General features: G+C 31.4%; 1 protein-coding gene across 2 annotated transcripts in view; it reads left to right on the top strand.

Moving 5' to 3' along the window:
* The window catches only part of LOC129234141 (E3 ubiquitin-protein ligase BRE1A-like), a 78,046-nt gene extending 65,580 nt beyond the window's left edge, over positions 1-12,466 (top strand). For both annotated transcript variants that reach the window (XM_054868035.1, XM_054868034.1), the window contains exons 17-19: positions 4,151-4,328; positions 9,109-9,210; positions 11,795-12,466. In XM_054868035.1, the coding sequence (XP_054724010.1) occupies positions 4,151-4,328; positions 9,109-9,210; positions 11,795-11,971 (457 nt within the window). In that variant the 3' untranslated portion in view covers positions 11,972-12,466. The remainder of the gene's footprint in view (positions 1-4,150; positions 4,329-9,108; positions 9,211-11,794) is intronic.
* Positions 12,467-21,247: the final 8,781 nt, after the last annotated feature.

Here is a 21,247-nt window from a genome sequence, read left to right as displayed (position 1 = left end):
TCAACCTCAGATCCTAAGCTGCTGATTGTCCAGTTTCTTAGAAATCGCATCTGACCTTGACCTATACTTGCCCAGTTGAACAAAAGCCCTATTCCAGGCGAAAATAAGCACCCCACCCCCTTTCACAGAAAAGGTGATAAGGATTCACGTGCAATATCTGGTCGGCAGGAGGGAAATCTCTTTCCTACCAGCTTTTTCAGTTTCTGGATTTTATCATTCACTTATTCACTAGCAGTCACAATGACTTCACATTGTACGAAATCAGTCTTTAAAAGAAAAAATGCGCATTTTGAAGGAAGTGGATGAAAATCTACTTTTAAAAAGAGTGGATCTTGCGAAAAAGTTAGGTTTACCCGTGTCAACTCTAAACACACTCATTTATAAGCGTAAGATAAGAGAGGAAAGCCATCATCAAAGTGGTGCGAATGCTTCGAAAAAACTTAAGAGTCCAAAGTGGAAAATTCGCTGATGTAGAGAAAGTGCTTTTACAACCAATGTTACAGTGCCAAAATTCCCATCAGTGGTCTTTTGCTTATTGAGAAGGCAAAAGAAGTTTCGGAGAAGTTAAATGTGGAATGCGATGCATCATTTTCTTTAGGTTGGCTTTACAAATTTAAACTAACCAGGAAACATCACGAGTTCAGTAATCATGAAAAAAGTTAAAAATGGTCGCATTCGAAAAAGTATCTTTATAAAAAAAATTTGACCCAAATATTGTGTGCCCTCGTCCTTTTGTTTTTGAGATATGGGGGGTCAAAGTCTGTCGAAATCTTACGAAAATTCGCCAAATTTAAAGACTTGGCAAGAAATGGAAAATAACACGTGATTTCATCGCCTGCGTCTAGCAAGGCTCTCATTTCCATTTCTGGTCATCTGCAAAGCGCGTAAACGATGTTTCGAATTAACCCTTTACTTGTGTGGGTAAAATTAAAAAGTAACTATGAAGCCTGTGAAATGGAAACTAGTGAGCTTTATCCAGAGGAGCTACAACTTTATAACGAAATTGAACGTAGGATTTAACTTTGTAATCGTGATAATAATGCATTTCAGAATTTAAGTGCATTTCAAGTGTGTTTTACTTAAATAATTTAAGTTTGTACTCTTGTAATGAAATGTGTTGTAAGTAATTAATAATTATGTACGAGAATTAATATGAATAAGTAAAAAAAACATGCTTATTAAAGCTTATATATTGAAAATAAAATGGATAGTTTTTGATGTTGAAAGAACGTGATCATGGATTGTAGTATCCCAGCTCTTATTTATTTTTTCAAAAGTTATTATCATTCATGAAGTTTTATTGTCTGACCACTGCTAGCGAAAATGTTTAATTTAAAATCGAAAAAAATAATAATTAAAAAAAAAAAAGAAAACAACGGATAGTAAATGTCAAAAATTTGCACAGCAAAACTAACGATGTCGGAAATTACTTCATAACAGATTCTTATCAAAAATTTTATAGTCGACGTTCATTACAACAACCCCTGTAGTTCGAAAAAGTCTGTCACTGCAACTGAAAGTCGCTATAACGTAAATGCACATCATATTGCATGTTATTTAGTCATTTTTAAAAATACTGAAGTCACTTTTACCAATTATGTTTCACGTTAAAAGGGAATTCAAATACGAGCAAAATAAAAATCAATACAGTTTTTTTTTTTTTATTTGACTTGTTAGAGGGTTTACACATAACTTGAAAACGATACACATAACGAAAAACACACTGGAAATAACTGACAGAAATCGTTTCTTTTTTGAGAACATGGTTTGAAATCTTTAAAAATGTCGTTTTCTTCGTATTTAGATACTGTTGAAGACTTCAGATGTACGACTTTTCAAAAAAAAAAAAAAGACTTTAAAGTGTGTTTACCGTTTCTCTACGGTTATCATATTTTTTTCAAAACAGTTTCATCATCGAATAAACTCTTTCAGTGGAAATATTTCACCCGCAGAAGCATAAAAGTTTTAAACATCAGTTTTTTAACAGACAGTCTTAAGAATAACAAAAAATTCCATTGTTTTTACAATAAAATAAAACAAATATTTCTGGCTGTGGCGTATTCCCCTATACAGTTGCACGTTAATATCTCGGAACACAAGCCCCTAAAAATTTCAATGCCGCAATCTGTGCCACGACACCCCGCGCCATGGTAGTCACCCCGAGTAAAGAATTAATGCAATATTTCTCATGCGCTTTGGTGGTGACCAAATATGGAAGCGAAATGTCTTGTCAGATGCAGATGTTGAATTCGCGCCGTACCTTCCATTTCTGAACAAAACTCGCTAAATTTGGCGACTTTACTAAAAATTTCGGCAATTTTTAAGACATCATATTTCGATAACGTGGTCACGAGGGCACGTAGTTTCAGTGCCATAAACATGTTTTCCAATGCTGTTTGGAATGCCACCAATTTGGAATTTTTTTTGAATTTCCTTGATCGTGATGTTTCCTGGTAAGGCACGGCATTACAGGTAAAATTGTAAGTGGAGAATCTGGAGATGATGATTGCGAAACAGTGGATGACTGGATTCAAAATCAAAAAATTCAATTGCCAGAATTGATAAAGGGTTATAAACTAAAGGACAATTTTAACGCAGATGAAACAGGTCTGTTTTATAATCTCCTACCATCTAAAACTCTTCAAATCAAATCAGATACGTGTCATGGTGGCAAAAAAAGCAAAGTGTGATTGACTGTGTTACTGTGTGCCAGTGTAGATGGGTTTGAAAAATTACCTTCTGTTGTTATTGGCAAATCAAAAAAGCTACGCTGCTTCAAAAATGTGAAAACATTGCCAACAAAGTACATGGCTAATAAAAAATCTTGGATGACTATGTCTTTTTTTACCAATTGGTTAAAAGAGTTAGATGATAAAATGCAAAAAGAGAAACGGCGAATCATTTTATTCATCGATCAATGTCCGGCTCATCCACATAATACGGACTTTCTAAGAAATGTAACTGTCAAGCTCTTCCCTGTGAATTGTGCGAGTAAATTGCAGCCCCTGATTTAGGAGTTATTAAATCCCTCAAACAACATTATCAGAAACTTTTAGTTCAAACAGCTATCACCAGTTTAGACCAAGGAGGTTTCGAAAAATTGAGCATTGACATCTTGCAAGCTATGAATTTCGTAATGTTGGCATGGGAGAATGTTTTATTTAAAACGATAAAGAACTGCTTTGCCATTGGCGGATTTTTGTCTTCAGTGGATGGTCCTATTAAAAACGATGTAGTTACTCATTTTGTTCCCCCTGAAAACTGGTCAAATGTAAGTGAAGTTTCTTCGCTTGATGAATTTGTTAAGTGTGATTCAGAACTGTTCACTTCTAACAATCAATGAAATGATGGTTAATGAAGAAACCAGCAGCGAACAAGAGGATAATTGTTTTGAAAAGCCACTGCTGAGTTTTCAGCAAGCTTTGGAGAGTTTCAACACCATGCAAGATTATCTTATTAGTAGTGATTTAAATGATAATGTTAAAATGGCACTTTTAACTTTTAACTGTAAGCAAAGAACTTTTTTCTGTACATTCCAAAAGAGCCCTACAACCTAAAATAACAAAATACTTTGCAAATCATACCACGTGAATATGAAAAGTAATATATTAATATTAACTCTGGCATTAAAAGGTTAGTACGTGCTTCATTTCATTGTATTACATTATTTCATTTTCCTTATCACACTTTAAGCTATGTTAGAATTACTAATGCTTGTATTACAAAAATACTTGTTTATTTATTTATTTTTCCCCATATTTTTTTGTAATTTTCATTCATACATTTTTCATTTATACGTTTTTTTTCACAGTCCCTTGAAAAACGTATAAACGGTGCTTCACTGTATTTTATTTGTTTTCCTTGTCTATATTTGTATTATATCTGCTGCAAGACAGCTACAGGAAGAAACTCACTTACCACTACATGAAGAAACTTACTGCTACAAGAAGAAAGTCAAGTTAATCAAAAGTGCTCCATATTTCAATTGTATGTTTAATAGTAGATTTAAAGACTTCTCAAAATGCAAAATGTGTTCAACCCTTTTTTTTTTTGTAATCTTGAATTTTTATCACATAGAATATTTTTCTTGTTGTAGATATTTTTCAAATGCGTAGAAAAAGTTATATTTAGTTCAATTTTTTTCATCTAGTTTACGGCAACAATCCTCAGAAATGCAGAAGCGCAAGTCAATTGAGAGTGCGCAGTCTGCAGCGGACTTGAGGCTCCATTTAGAGAAATATCTGTCCCACCTAAAGGAGGTTCAGAACACAGTAGCTGAGAAGACCAGTGCAGTTCAGCAAGAAGCTTTCAAAACGAAGCGACTTCAGGTGAACTTCTTTTTATATTCACATCATTTGAAACGTATTGCATTAAGAATTAGAATGTGCAAAGTTAATGGAGACCTCAAAAGCTATCTCTTTTTATTGTTCAATTTCCACATAATTGCCAGATTTGGCACCAAAAGCTCCCCTCCTCCATTTTTTAAAAACAAGAATAATTCGACAAGTACAGGGCTGCTACAGCAGACTAAAAAAGCAACTATTGCGACTATTTTGAAGAGTTGCAGGCTATGAAGACTATTTTAGCTTAAAATGAGACAAAAACGAAGAAAAAAACTGCTACTATTTCACTTGAAAAGCAACTAAAAATGTAAAAAATACTAAGAATGTAAAAAAATGGAAATGTAAAAAAAATGCAACTTCAAATATCATTGGCCAAACTTTTAACTCATTCTGGTCTGCAAAAATTTGCAAAAAGTTGTTTTGTTTATCGCTAAAAGAACTATAACAGCCCCCTCCCCCTTTTTTTTCTCTCCTAGCACCATTAGATACCTGATGCATATGAAGAGAAATATTACTTGTGGTTTTGACGGGGTTGACTCGCAATTACAACCTTGTACTTCCTGGTACGGAAGGAAGTAATTTAGATTGCACTAACAGCGGTTCCCGAACCCCTGGGGATTCATGAGAGGTTTTTAGTGGGTTTGCGAAAAAAATATTGTAATGGCAGAGTTTTAACATGCCTGCTTCTGATGAAGTCCCATGTTCAAGCAGTTTCAAGCAAATTTTGCCCCTTTTTTATTCATTTGTCTCTTGCACATTTGATACTCTTAGCATTAAAATATTTGCATACTTCCGGACATATTTTACATTTAAATAATTTAATCTGTCATTGCAAAGCACCGATTTTAGCGCTTCGATTGAGAATGGTAGCCCTGAAGCCATGCTGAAAAAGTTCTACTAATGAATGCAATGTCCTCAGATGAAAGAATTTGAAAGCGTTCGTTTCCTCAGAAGCTTTTGATCGAAAAGATTGATTAAACTTGATTACATAGAGCTTATGCGAGCGTCTAAAATATTTTGATGGTTTGTTTGTTTACCATTAATATGAGTCTGACGAAGAGCTATCGCTCTTCTCTTATGTTGAGTCAAAAATGCATAGCAGTGAGATCACGCTGTTGTTAGTTGCTATAATTTTCATACTATAGTTTACTTCGAGCTTTATTGTCGAAAAAGGGAAAAAGTGGCTAACAACCCAAAAAGCCGCAGGAAGTACGAAAAATTAATTACTATAGAAAATTTTTGTGGATAAAAGTTTTGCAGTGTGAGGTTTACGCAGTAAAAAAAAATTAACAGAATTTAACCATGCAACTTAATTTGTGCTACATGTAAATTAGGAATTTATGAAATTTGTGTATGAAATTTCTTTTGTGGTAAGTGAGCTTAAAAATATTTGTTTTGTTGAAAATTACATTTTATGTAAAAATTAGAGACTCTTCTATTATTTTTCAATACACGCATTTTACTCCACACTTATAGCATAGTTACAAGAAAATTCTTCAGCAGTCAAACGATTAATGTACAAAGTATATGTTTATCAAACAGCTAGGCTCATAGTCCTTTGCAAGAAGACTTAAACCTAGAGATCTTTCTCATTTTACTGTAAGAAAAAAGTTCATTTAGTTAATCTAAGACAGTTCCCTGAAAGGTATTTTAAAGATCACTTTTTAATTGATTTCTGATTCAGTGGTAATAGAGATAAATATACTATTGTGTCAAAAAAATTTCAGCCAAACATTGAGCCTCTTTGTTCCACAAATATCCCATTTTCAAAAAAAAAAAAAAATAAATAAATAAATAAGTTGATTGAAGTTCAACACAGAATAATCACTGTGTTTATTTTTTGTTGAATTTGGTTTGCATTAATTTTTTAGGGATAATTTTAATTTGTAGCAATATTTGTAATTCTATATTTTGCAATTTTGTTTTTACTCTTTCTATAAACTATGGAGCAGTATCAAACTATAAAAAATCTCCCAAATTTTATTGTCTATGTGGGTGTATGTGTTACTTATTACTTAGTACCCAAGGGGTTTGCCAACTTCTTTCAGAATTCGGAAGGGGTTCGCAAGGGGAAAAGATTGGGAACCGCTGCACTAAAAAATGCTGATTCAATAAGGAAGCAAAGTTGAAAGGGACCAAAAGCGACGTTTTTTAGTTACTGTGGACATTTTTACCTGTCATTTTTCTCTGCAGCTGCAATATTCGGACAATGTTATTCAATGAACATCGAGTATTCAGCTTTTATTGTTCATTATTATTATTTTCATTTTTCTGTAAAGGTAATAAAGATTTAAATGTGTAAATGTAAATAAAATGCTTTATTTGCGAAAGTGAAATGGAATTTAAGATCAGTATTAAGCATTTTGCTTTTGTGATTTAAAAGCCTCATGTACCATATAAAACATTTCAGTGTGTCTTCAACACTTACTTACTTATGTAATATTTAACTTGTTTCAGATTTGTAAGTACATTTAAACCCTATTAATAATGAAAAGTTTCGAGAGTGACTTGTTCAATTTTTTAAACCACATGCTTACTAATAATCATTACAATTATATAAGTGTTAATGTTCGCCTTTGAACACACACCATTTAGTCTTTCTTTTTTTTTCGTTTTATTGTAAATGTAAATACAACTTCAATGTTGATGCAGATAAAAGCTATTGATTACATTATATGTATAAGTGATTAATTTAATAACCGTATTTAGGGATTATTATTTTTTTTTTATTTAAAAGTCTGTTGCACAAAATAACTAATGTGAGTTAGCAATACTTTGAAACAGAAAAGTGCTTAACTGCAGTTGACATATGGTAAACATCAAACAATTTCTTGACAGACACTTGGGTTGTCCATCATATCAAATAAGTGAAAATAATAAAAATTTTTGGTTTGTTTAATGGGTATACAGAATAGAGGGGATGATAAGTTACTTCATTTAAGACAGAAAAGTGACTGATAAGTGCTTGAAGGAAAAACAAAAGTTTTTTTTAACTTTTTATGTTTTGAGATATTTAAAAAAAGAAAAAAATGCTGTCTGTAATGTTTTTATTGTTTTATAAATGTCTCTAATGTATGCACACCTTTCTCATTCTTATCATTGAAATAAGATTGGTACGAAAGTATGTCAGGAACACCATATGCGTAAATGGTTAGAACTCTGATTGTCCAGGTGATCCTGCTTATATACCATGCAGCTGAGGTATGTCTATTCATCAAAGAGTATGTAACATGATTTAATATTAATACTATTTAAAAAATAATGGGAGACTATTTTGGACACTATTTTTCTCATTTGGCGACTTTTGCACACTATTTTTCATTTAAGACGCTTCTAAAATGACTATTTTTAGGACCATAATTCAGTGGCAGCCCTGCAAGTAGTTTAAAATCCTGTTGCAGCTTACAAGGAGACCTTACTGTCTCGGAAATTCATATTGGGATGAAATTCAGCAGATTAGTAGTACCCCTTGAGAGTATCCACACAGTAAAGTAATAAAGCGCACTAGCGAGAACATTCTGAGAAGACAGCCTCTCAAGTTTTATGCTCAGCTTATACGTACTAGTAGAGATTTCTCTCCAGCAGCAGCTTGGTGGCTATGGTCAGGTTGGATTCCCATGCAATCAATCGTGGGTTCGATACCTCTCGTAGAATTTTTCTACATAACTAAATTTATTACGCGACTGTTACAGTTATTTGAAATTTGAATTGAAGAAAATACTTTATTTTTAAATACGTAATGTATATTTAATAAAGAAAATAGAGATAAATTCAATCGATTATAAATTATAATTTGACTTACCACAGCAACAAAACTAGGGTAGTACTTGTTAATTTATAAAATTTAACAATATAGTTTTTATTTATCAATTATATATTTATATACATATACCAGAATGATAATTATCATAAAAACATGGAAAATAAAAACTGTTTTGACATCTTGCATAATGTATAAAGGAAGATTGTTTACAGGAGCAACCTTTCTGTAAAAGATTCGTTGGAAAACATACTTCATTAATGTTCACGAAAATTTCTCCGTTTGTCCGAAAGTTTGGAAGCATACCAGGCATACCAAATGGTTTTATTAAAAATTGTCAATGACAATTGATGATGGACTATTGTTTGTATTTTATGCAGTCTTCACTGATATTTATTTTTCTATTATTTTCAACAAGATATGCACAATTTTGTATTGGCAATTTTAGATTCTTTACCTGTTGATAAAAATAGACGTCACAAGTTTGAACAAGTTAGGTACATTTTGGTGAAAAAAAGTATTTTTCAAGGGGTATCAAGCCCAGGATGTTTACAGGAATCCAGTTTGCTGACCACATAGCCACCGAGCTGCTGCTGGCGAAACATCTCTACTAGCATATAAACTGAGTGTAAAACTTTAGAGACTGTTTTCTCAGAATAGTCTGGCTAGTGCGCTTTATTACTTTACTGTGTAGACATTCTCCAGAAGTACTACTAATCTCCTGAATTTCATCCTGATTTGAATTTCCAGAACTGTAAGGTCTCCTTGTTAGTTAAGCTAAAAAAGAATTTTTTTCTCTCCATGCCTTGCTTAAATATTTACTCAAAATAACTTGTTATTAATGTATTGTATTAAGTTGGTTCAAGTACAAGAAAAAAAAAAGCCCTTAAATCCTCCTTGAAAAAAAATTCTAATTTATGTATGAACCATGGAAACTTATATAACTTAGCTACTTATTTTTTTCTGGGTGCAATTCGGTAAAACTATAACTGTTGTCCTTTTCAGGAAGAAATCATTAGCTTAAGAAGAAAAGTGGAAAGAGGAAAAAAATTCGAACTTGCTTCTACGGCCGATGAAGTCTTGATGGAAGAAGTCCGAGAATATAAAGTATGTGAATTTTATTTTAAGATAAATGAGTTCTTAACTCCTTTAAGCTAATACAAAAATCAGGTTTTATATTTGTGAGTCTTGGCAAATTGAAGAGGTATAAAATCCAATCAGGGTCTGTCACTAATTATAGCTCAAGCAGTTTTATGTACTGCTAGATCAGACTAGCTTTTCATGGTGGATTAGGAGTGATGAAATGAGAATTTCTTCCTAATCTATTTGTGGATAAGACCAAAATCGTAAAAAGACTTCATCCTTCACTTTTTTTTTCCAAATCTTGATCGGTGAAAAGTCAACCTGTCATGCACTAGTGTTGCGGTCTCTTTAAAAACCAAGAAACATTTTTTGTTTTAGAACATTTATTGTTTTGTGAACTGTTTTAATTAAGCTTAGAACTGTGTTTTAATTAAAATATGTGGTTTGAATGTTTGAATTTGTTGTACCTCAAAAAAATTGCTATTCTTTCACAGACCTGACCTACATGTTTTAAGCCATAATAGCGTTTTTTTTCCCCCAATGCACTAGAAAGCATTTCTTATTTCTCTAAGATTAAAACAGCAATAATAAGTGAAGCATATTAGCAAGAAATCGACTATTGCAGACACATGCACGTAAATGGAACAAGGATCCAATCCTATCTTTGAAGGAACTTGACGTTAAAGTGCTTAAATTTGTTTCTAATTAGATAAACAGGTAAAATTATTTTATCCACAAGTTTCCTATATCCTCTGTCAGAACATGTTTTTTATTGCATTTTCAATATATATATAATTGCTGGCAGATTGAGATGTTTGATCCCTCTGCTCTTGATGAAAATGCTGTTTTTAGTTCTACATGCAGTCTTATTTTGTTTCTGAAAAATTGAGCTTGCTAAATATATATAGTCAGATGAGGGTTCTGTTCTCTCATTAATTTTTTTTTCTTTAAAAGCCATAAAGAATTTTTTAGCAGTTAGCTTTGCTGAAGGACTATAGGTCTTCAGTTAATAATTAGTCTTATGTCTCCAAATGTTAAGGTTTTTGGATAGCAATTTTAAAAATGTTTTAACACTAGATTCCGCTAGTAACCTAGTGTGGTCTTGATTTCAAAAATAATTTCAGATTTTTTATAAGTATTATCACTATCATACCTAAATTAAATAAATTTGATGCATAATAGAACCTTGAAATTTGACTTCTACGCCATGTGCACAGTTTAGGTTATACAGGGTGCCCACAAATAACTAACGACAAAATTCATTTGTGCATAATTTGTATTCAAGATGTTCTTTAGTGATGGCAACAGTTTTAGTTTAATTCTACGAGCGGTAACGCAGACAATTTTTTGAATTAAAATCCGTTTTATTCTTTGAATTATCAAGATGGATGCTAAACGATGTTTAATTCTCAAATTGCATTTAAAAAGTTAGTGGAATTGTGAATTTTTTAAAAAAATTGAAGTATTTAAATGTGTCAAAGAGATTAATTGAAATAACTTTAAAACAATTTAAAGAAACAGGTAGTGCAGAAGGAAAGCATAGTGGTGGAAGAAAACGCAGCGTATGAACAAAAAAATAATAACATGTGTCTGCGAAAGAATTTGAAGAAATCCTGCACAATTTCACGAGACCTAAATTTATCAGAAAAAAAAAGACTGGAATCATTATGAAACAGGATTTAAAATTAAAAGCTTACGAAAAAAAATGACAGTCCATGGATTAACAGAGAAAAACAAAGTTGAAAGCCTATGAAAGTGTATAGAGCTGCTGAAACAACACGCTGCTAATGAGATTTTTTTGGATGAGAAATTATTTTTGCAACAAGTATCTCATAATGGGCAAAATAACTGGATTTATGTAACATCAATGCATAATATCAGTTCAACTAAAAGAATTGTTCATAGGTTCCAGAAACCATTTTCAGTAATGATTAGGGGTGCTACAAGCAAGAGAGGAAAATGACCCCTTCTTTTATTGAAAAAGTTTTGAAAATTGATATAAATTATTATTTGCAAAAAGTATTGAAATCTCACATGATTAAAGAAGCCCAAAAATTATTTAAAAAGGATTCATTAACATTTCAGCAAGATTCGGCACCGGCCCACAAAGCAAAGATTGTTCAACAATGGGACAAACAGAATTGTCGTCCATTCCTTATGTCCACAGAAGAATGGCCTGCATTCAGTCCTAATCTCAATCCACTGGACTATTGCATATGGGAATAGATGGAGAGCAAATTGAAAAACCTAAAACCAATGTCCACAATTAAAATAAAAAATTTACTACTAAAGATATAGAATGAAATTCTATTCTCTCTAGTGCATTCCGTTGCGGAAGCCTTTCCAAAAAGATTGTCATATGTGGTTACAGTTAAAGGTGCGCGAATAGAAACCATTACTTCACCATTAATCAGCAATTGATGTTAATTTTACTTAAAAATTTTATTTAATCATTATAGAAAAACTTGTATTACAGTAATAAAATTTTTTTGAACCATCATTTATTTGTGGGCACCCTGTATGCCTCAATGTGTGACAAAGTTACTCCAAAAATTGCATAGATTTTAGACTATCCGTTCTGATTTTTCCATGTTTGTTACCTTTCTAGGAACAATTGACCTGTCCATCATGCAAAGTGAAGAGAAAAGATGCGGTGCTCACAAAGTGCTTCCACGTATTCTGCTTCGATTGCCTGAAGACTCGCTATGAGACAAGGCAAAGGAAGTGCCCAAAATGTAACGCCAACTTTGGCGCCAACGATTTCCATCGCTTGTATCTGGCATAAAAAAGATTTCTACTTTGGAAATAATATTTTGTGGATCCATTGGTGAATAACTTATTGGGTTGAAATGTTTATTGTATCACAAATTTTCATGTGAGCGCCTTTACTTCATGTTGCATTTGCTTATGTTTCATGCTGCGTTGTACCATGTATAGCCTATATTTATTTGTTATAAATTTGTTTACATAGCATTTCCACATGCATGGTTTTGTAAAAAGGGAAGGGAAATGAAGGACAAAAATCATATGTATCTTTATTAATCATTTCATGTTTTTATGTGCAAAAATCATTAATCGTTCTTATTCTGCATCATTATTGTAATTTCATTAAACATTTAAAATTATTAGTTTTACAGCACATTTTGATACCATAGCATTTATTTTCACATATTCATTTTGATATGAATTAAGATGCTTGTTTGATCCTGTTTGTAAATAGATCAGTTTTGTATTTATTGAACCTGATTTGGAAAAGAATTTTAATAATTAAAAATTTTATAATTGCTGTAAAGTCTGCTTATTTTGAAGATTTTTTGTTTAGTCCCTTATACTGTTCATTAACTGTTGCTAATGTTTTCAAAAAGCTGGAAGGGCAGTAATATTGTATAGTTTTTGATAGATTCAATCTAATCATGTTAAATATGTTGCAATGAAAACACACTGCTGGGGGAGAGAGGGTAAACTGGCTCAGAATTTACATACTGTTTCTTTTATATTCTTGATGCTCTCTTTTTTTTTTTTTTTTTTTTTTTTTTTTTTTTTTTTTTTTTGTATCCATATTTAGGTATCCACATTTCTTTCACTACCTTTTTCACCAATCAAATCACATGTTTATTGAACGAAAATAATACTAGCCATGGGTTGGGAATTGCGTTGGCACACGATAAAGGGGGGACTTTCTGATTTGTTGAAGCTATGGAATTATAGTTGACTCTCTGCATTCTGCAATGTTGGGAAACCAAGCAGGTTATGGGTTATAGAGAAGTTTCTGTTTATATTTAATTTCAGTGATTTTTGTAAACAAAATTGACATGAGTTAACACATACCTTTCAGCATAAAAAGTAAAATAAGATATAACATCAAATAAGACAACTGCAGTCAATTTGTTCATAGTTTACTGAGAGGTGTCTATGTGTGAACTAATATTGTAAAACAAAATGCAATAATTTTGCCAAATGAAATGACAGATGGAAAGAAATCACCTGAATTAGGTCTCTAGGGGGAAAAAGTTTTACAGTTCAAATAAATTAACAAGACATGAGCGTATCTGATTAGCAGAAGTGAACCAAGCTTTTTTTTTCTTCCCTGAAATGTATAATACCCTTTATGTATCCATACTTAACATTTTAACATTGATACTGCTCTTCACTTAGAGCAGCAGTGGAGGCAAGAAACAGGTACAATCAAAAAGGGGGTGCATGACGCAGACTGCCTTTGAAATGTTTATGGGACGTAAAAGGTTTTTGATTTCCTTGTGAGGGTCCTTAGGGGCTCTGTAGCATTTGAGGGAGTGTGCCGTTGCCTTTAAGATCCTTCCATTTTAATCCTTCTCGATTAATTTTGGAGGGTTTTTTGTTGTAATTTTTATTTTTTTCTCTACTTTACTTTTCCTTTTTCTGCCCACTATTTTTGAAATGTATTTCACTAGGCAAATTATCTTCATTTTAGAATTTACAACTTATTAATTTTCTAGTTTAAAAACCTCTTAGTTGAGGAATCCTACAAATGGCAGTAGTGGTAGTTTGTACTATTGGGTACACTTTCTTTCTCCTCAGTTTGCACACCAACTACCTGTACTCATTTGAGTGCCAACTCTCCCTAAGTGCGGGTTATTTTGTTTAGAGTGCTGGAGGCAACCAGAATAAGGAATGTTCAATGAAATAGGTTTGAAATATACTCCAGTGAAATGATGTTCCAGATTCTTCAGGATTTACTTCCTGCATTGGACATATTTTATTTTATTTATTTTATTTATTTATTTATTTATTTTTTTGCACAAATCTGTCCAATTCCAAGAAAGAAAAATACAGTGGTTCACCTAAAATAGGACCTAATAAAAACAAAACCCTTTACAAAATTACACAACCTTCAACAATTTCTCCCTCTCTTGCTTACTAACCAGGGAACCATACAATAGTGTAATAATGAAAAACATTTAAATTATTTGCATTTGAAAGAGCATAGTAAAACATGCTTCCGGATGCTTAAATGATTGATCCTTGTGCCCCATTATCAAAAAATAAGATGTTAAAGATGCGAAAATTTTAATAAAATCGCCAAATTTAGCAAGTTTCGGTGAGTGATGGGTGACATTTTTCATGTGCTTTGCAGCTGGTGAAATCATCAACAAGGAATTGGTTTCTTCAAATTCTTGCCAAGTCTTTAAATTTGGCGCTTTTGTAAAATTTCGGCAGACTTTGAGACATACCTCGATAACCAGGGCACAGTCACATGTACTTCTTTATGTCAAAAAAATGTCGCAATATGCTCATTTGATAGCTATCCTTTTTTTTTTTTTTCAATTTTTTTCACTATTACCTTATTCATGTGTCCCTGGTAAGAACAGATTTATATGGGAAACGAGGCTGTCAGAAGTCCTGGTGTATCTTGCATGGTACTGCGGATCTGTTGAACAAGGACTAAAATAAAAAGTGCCTACCCTCTACTAAAGTTGAATTGTCTTTATCACCTGTAGAAAAAAGCATAAAATGTGCTTACCCAATTGTGACATTAAAAATTATTGAACGTAAATTATCTGAAATACAGACCAAAGTAACAAAATACTTATCCATATTCACAGACAAAAAATCATTTGTTTCACAAGTACGTTCATTATACTTGATTTCCACACATATTATCCCCTAGTAAAGGATTTCTAAAACATTAGCATCATAACAGAAGTGAACAAGGTTGATAAAGAAATAATTGACAGGTGGGGGGGGGGGCATATGATTGCGGGGGTTTCAAGGAAACCTTTTTCGATGCAGAAACAAATGTCAGGTTTTGGATGTAAAGTTATCCGAGGAAAGCAATAGGCTAGAACAAAGGAGAGTTTAAATAGTAAAAATTGGAGACTGACAAAACCATGTGGACAAAATAAAACACACATCCGAAATTTATTACATAATTAACTTTAAGAAAAAAATATATAAACGATGAATTTTCTAAAAAAAATCCTGCAAACAATAAATTTCCCAAAATATCCTACAAGTAATAAGTTTTGTCCTTATGAATGAAACTGTTTTGTTTTATGTCATTGCTTTTCTCAAATGATTTTATATCCAAAAACTTGCATTTTTTACATCGAAAAAAAAGGTTCCTTGAAACCACTAAACACGTGTCTGTAAAAATTATTTTAAAAATATTGTTGAAAACATTTGCATTTTGAAAGAGCTTGTGAAAGAATCTTCATATTTTCACTGGCATCTGAATTTGGCTTTTAAAACTAATAAACTGCCGACTTTAAAATGCAGAGACACGTTCACTTACAGGAAAGCTTTTACTCTATAAAAAGTTGCAACCTTTACAATTTGAATGCATCTATTTCACAAGTAGTCGAGGATCGAAATTCTGATTCATTTTGAATGCAATAAAATTGTAGCCATAATAAAACGTTTACTGATTTTCCCAGAATTGAAGAAAATTTTAATGTGAAAATTTACTTTTATAACGGTTTAATTCAGTAATTTTTAGCATAGCCTTTCTTATCTTCAAGCAAAACTATCAAAAGTTGTACAATATGTCCGACTAATTATTATCAAGGCCCAACTTTTCTTTTTTTCATTCACATAACTTTTCGTTCCTCGGGGCTTTAATGTTGATACATGCATAAATATAATTGATAAGAGGAATTTTGCAATTCATGTGCATTAAAATTTCATGAATAGTCACTATTCAGCAGTCGATTTAAACACCTCCATCAGACGCTCTTACCGCCTATCAACGCCTTCTAACTGGTTGAAGAAGACTTCAATTTGCGGTTCAGCTGTCACACAGAGATTCAAAATAGCTTGTGAACACAACCATACAAAAACCAGCCTTAAACCACCCTCACTCACTATATACACAACACATCAAATGTACATTACAAAAATTTTGAAAATGTCCAATGATGGATATTATATTTTACTTCAAGTCATGAACATTAATGGTAATGAAATGCTGCAGAAGGTGTTAAATTTCTCTATGTGCTTGAACCGATCATTTTCAAAAATATTAGAAGTTTTAGAAACTTCGAAATGTTGTTTATCATTTTCCCCCATTACCTAATATTGTCTCCTCTATCAAGTATGTTACAGCATTGTTGTATCTGCTCATGTAAAAAGGAGATAATCTTCTCCCTGCACTTGTAGATTTCTCTTCCCATTTTGATCATAATTACATTATTGGACCTCTTAAACAGTGCTAGAGAATATTTTAGTAAAATTTACCAAATAAAAATATTAGATTAAGCAAAATTGTAAGCATAACAATTAAACACTTTTCTTATTAATTAATGGTTTAAATCTACGCAGGGATGCCTGCATGTTGGGGACTGCACCATTGAAATTTTAGAGGGGTTTTGATCTGTCTTTGGAGGGAGATGCTCAGTAGAAATTAAGGGAAGGGGCCCCTTCACCTTTGGTGGGGCCCCTCTGGATTTTGGTGAGGGAGGATTTTTACTGGACAATTATGTTCTATGACTTATAATGCTGTCTTATAAATTAATGACTGAATGTTTCATAGTTTTTGTTTCCTTTTTTTTTTTTTAATTTTTTTTTTTAGTATTTTTCTTTGTCAGAAGTTTGACAGTACAAATTTAAAAAAAAAAAAAGTTCAAAGTCTTCAACATCTTTAAATGATGAGTATTTTTTATGTTTCGATAAATATTACAAATTTTCTTTGAGTTGTGAAACTTTTCAATATAATTCAATTGAATAATTTTGTTGAAGTGAAAATATGCTTTATCCACTGAACTCGAATAGCGAGGCACACCAGCCTATGCTTGATTGGTGTACTTTGCTCGCAAAGCACTGAGGCGTTCACATCTAATAATTCAAACGGTTTTGTGTATTGTCTAATTTTTTCCACCATGTAACATGGTAAGGTTTAGTTTCCTTTCCTTCCATCATTTCTCACCTTTCTACAGGCATTTCAAAACAGATTTCATTGAATTAATATTCTGTAAAAACATCTGTAAAAGAAAAAAAAAATGCTTCAACTTACTTTTTTTTTCTTTAATTTAAAAAATAATAATGAGTGTATGAAGTGTTTTTAAATGTGTGGGTTTTGTGTGTATCTGCATCCTCCTCTTCCAAAGTTTTTTGACAGAACTATCCTATTCCAAAAGAGCTTTTTCTGAAATAACTTTTTTAAGGTATCTCTCTCATGTTTCTTTTCCTTTAATTTTATTTCCTATTTGAACAGCTCAAAAAAAAAATCTTAAGTATAATTGAATCTTTGCCTTACTAGGCAAAAATGCTTTCGACAAACCCATTACACTTTGACGTATTATTTACATAGATTTTTTGTTTGATTATTTATTTATTTATTTATTTTGAAGGGAATAAAGATTTAGCATCTACATCTCAAACTCAAACTTTTTCAAACTAAAACATTAACAATAAAATTAGCTTTCCTTAAAACTTTTCAAATCATTTCTGAGAGTATGATCGTATTAAGTTTTACTTTCCATGAAATTAAAAAAAAGTTATGAGAAGAAAAGAAAAATTAACAATAATCAAATCTCTCTCTTTAGACTTCAACATTAGAAAGTTAGTTTCACCTTAATGGTTCTGAAATTCGATATGTTTTCTTTTTTGCACGAAAGAAAACACATAAATGATTTTATTTTTGATATAAGTGATTGATATACAGTAAAACCTGTGTATAACGATACTGTCTATAATGATAACCTGTCTATAACAATATTTTTTTTTGACCCCAGTTAAAAGGTCAGCATGAATAATCAAACTGTCTATAACGATAACCTGTCTATTACGACATTTTTTTAAAGTCCCAACAGTATCGTTGTAGACAGGTTTAACTGTATAAATATTTTAGTTATTAATTTTATTTATTTATTTGTATTTTAATGGTTGAAAAGTAAAACAATTCATTAGACAAATGATCTCAGTTTCAATGTATTCTCCTTTAAACCAAGTGCCTATAAAAGTATTGTATAAGAATTTCTTTTTTTTATTTTTATTATTAGGACATTTTTATAGTAATTTAGTTTTATATTTAATTTTTCCTGTAAGTTGTGCACTCACATACTAAATGCTATATTTAAATATAGAAATTATGTTTGCATGTTGCCAATATTATCCTTGTAAAAACTTTAATTGTTCTTAATTTACGTAAAATTAATGCCTAAGAATTTAAGAAAAATAACTTATATTAGTTCCTTATTCGCATTTACTGTAAACTTTTTCCTTTACTTTTCTATATTCAAAAATAAGATGCATTATTTTGAAATAATTGTGATAACTGATGTAAAAGAAAAATTCTGAGCCAAAACCTGTGAACTATTGTTAAAAATCAACAGTGGCGATGGTTCGGGGGGAGGGATACTCCCCCCCCCTTTTAAGTTTTTTTTTTTTTTTTTTTTTTTCAATTTAGAAACCAAAACTAGAAATTATAGAAAAAAGCAGAAATGTCAAAATTTTCAGAACATACTAATTATTGGTTTTACTTCGTATATCTGGTAATGAAGCATTATTTAGCACAAGCAGTAACTTTTAGTTTATGTATTGATTGTTTAAATATTAGTAAATCAATTGTTTTGTTTAAACAAGCCATACTTGTTCAATGAAATTATTACCAAGTGTTTGTGACACCTCAAAATACTTTGGGGTAAATAATGTAAGTCTAATTCATGTCTAAATGTCTCTTCGGGGAAAGTTACTGTGCACGAAATTCATCAAAATCTTAAGAAAAACGTGAGTTAAGTTGTTAGATTTACATCAATTTCTACTTATCTGCTTGAAAATTTTGTACTCCCCCCCCCTATTTTTTTAAATTTGTTTGCTGCCGCTAAAAGTCCTATGGGTTTTAGTGGCCTTTTCTCCCCCCCCCCCCACTTTTCAGTTCTAATCGCCGCCTCTGAAAATCAATTGTACACAGATAAAGTAGGTCTGTTCAGTTCTGGATGAGTTTGGTTCATATTGTAAACCAGAAATTGTGTTTGTTTATGTATCCAAAGTTTTTAGTTGAACTTGTACAATGCTTTAACAATTTTTTCCTTGTATTTGTGTGCCCCCCACCCCCAACCCCATGTTTCGCCAGCTCAAAAAAAGCAAGTATTTTAGTCTGTATAGTATATATTTGGATTGTTTTTGATCCAAAATTTCCTATCCATAAAATCCTGTTTGAAAAGTTATTGCAAGCAAAGTTATGTGAAAAATTGTGTACCTTTAGACAAAAGTTCTTCTGATTTTTTCCTGCCTGTGTTTCAATTCTGAACTTCAAATTAATTTAAATGACTGAAATTCATTTTCTATTTTATAATTCTTCCCTAGTAACTTGTGAAAAAGAATAAACTTTTTCCATTAAAATTTAGAAACATGATTTAAAATCTCACTCTTTCATAAGTAATTGATTTTGCTAATAAATAAAAACTTTTTACTTAGACAGCTTTTCATCATTATGAACTTTGATTTCCTTCGAAACTTCTGTGTATTGATCAGACCACATTACATTTTTGTATTTTATACTCAAAAAGAACTTTTTAATTAAACAAAAATTTGCTTTAAAAAACTATTTTTCTGAAAAAAATAATAAAAAATAGGTAATATTATGTATGATTATCAATTTAAGATTTGAAAGTTATTTACAAAAATAGATGAAAATCAAATTGTATGTCCTATTCATGTGAATTCGCCTTACATTAGCATCTTCTTTAAATTATATCCTTGCCCAATACCAAAATTTTTGTTTAATCATAAAAATGTTTCATCAATCTAAAGAGGTGTATCTTATAAACATTGACAAAATCATGCCATTTTTCATAAAGCTAAATATTCTTGAAATATATGTTAATGTTGATCCTTATCATGAGAATCACACACTGGCATTTTGATTGCCAACAGTTGAAGGAAAAGTTTTATGACTTTGTTTTGTATAAAAGGTTCATGATCATGCATCTAGATTTTTTATAAGTATCCAGTACGAAACTTGCATTCCTGAAATTCATACGAAAGAATGTCACTAGACTAATGTAATGCTTTAAATATGCAATTCTCTGTGAATAAATATTTTCAGCATTTTTTCCACTTTTGTGTTTATTTAGTTTTAGCATGGAGGTACATACATGTTGTATTCACTAGTTTCAAGACGAGTCTGAGAATACAAAATGTTTTGAACATTTCTGTACAGCGAACTAAGTCTTCAAAATATGACTTTTGGGCATCAACCACCACTGCCAGCGTTTTTTCCATTGTTCATAGGCTCCCAGGAAGTCTGAACACATCCTGTATATACCTGTAAACAGAAATCAGGGTTCATACGCTCCCTCAAAACTTCTCCAATACTCCTTCATTTAGGTTTTTTTTTTTTTTTTGAAGTCTCCTTCATTTTGGTTTTAACTCCTTCAAAACTCCTTTTTTAGAGTTCAAGCGAACCAGAGTCGTTCGCCTCGACTGTGTTTTAGTCGGGTTGAACCTGTCTTCGTTTTTAATTGCACTGATGATGGCACTTGTATTTTAGAGTGCCGAAACAGCTGTTTGCTAGTTTTTTTTAACCTTCTTTCATTCTGAATTTGTACTTTATATACGTCGTCATATTTTATTCACTATGCAGTACAAAGTTTTCGACTACTTTTTATGCATTTCTATACCTCTTTTACAATGTACATTGGAAATTGGAAGGGGGACGAAAATAGGCTAACTATTTTCATTTCTGGTGAAAGTGCTGTTTTAAAAACGACTTAGAGGCGTTCTTTTTTCTTTCCTTAAAAATCTGCCTAGTAATATTTCTCCGGTAAAAAAAATTTTAGAGATAATTTAAGAATTATTAAAATCTAACACGCAAAATGAATAACATAAATTATATATTAATAATTTCGGTAAAAAAAATAAAATAAGGTTATAAGGTTATCTAAGGCTTAAGGTAGCATACGTTAAAATAACTTCCAACTGTAAGAAAAATATCAGAACACTTATTTTACGAAACGCATAAGAATTTTTAAAAAAGATCTCAAACCTGGGATACAATTTTGCGTGAAGTACGTGTTGGCATGCATCCAAAAAGTAAATTATTTCAATAAATATTAAAATATGGAATAAAATTAGCTTATTTAAT

This window comes from Uloborus diversus, chromosome 1 (genome assembly GCF_026930045.1).
Source record: "Uloborus diversus isolate 005 chromosome 1, Udiv.v.3.1, whole genome shotgun sequence".
Lineage (NCBI taxonomy): Eukaryota > Metazoa > Arthropoda > Arachnida > Araneae > Uloboridae > Uloborus > Uloborus diversus.
Note: the sequence above shows the minus strand (reverse complement) of the source record. Positions and strands in the feature narration are given on the sequence as shown.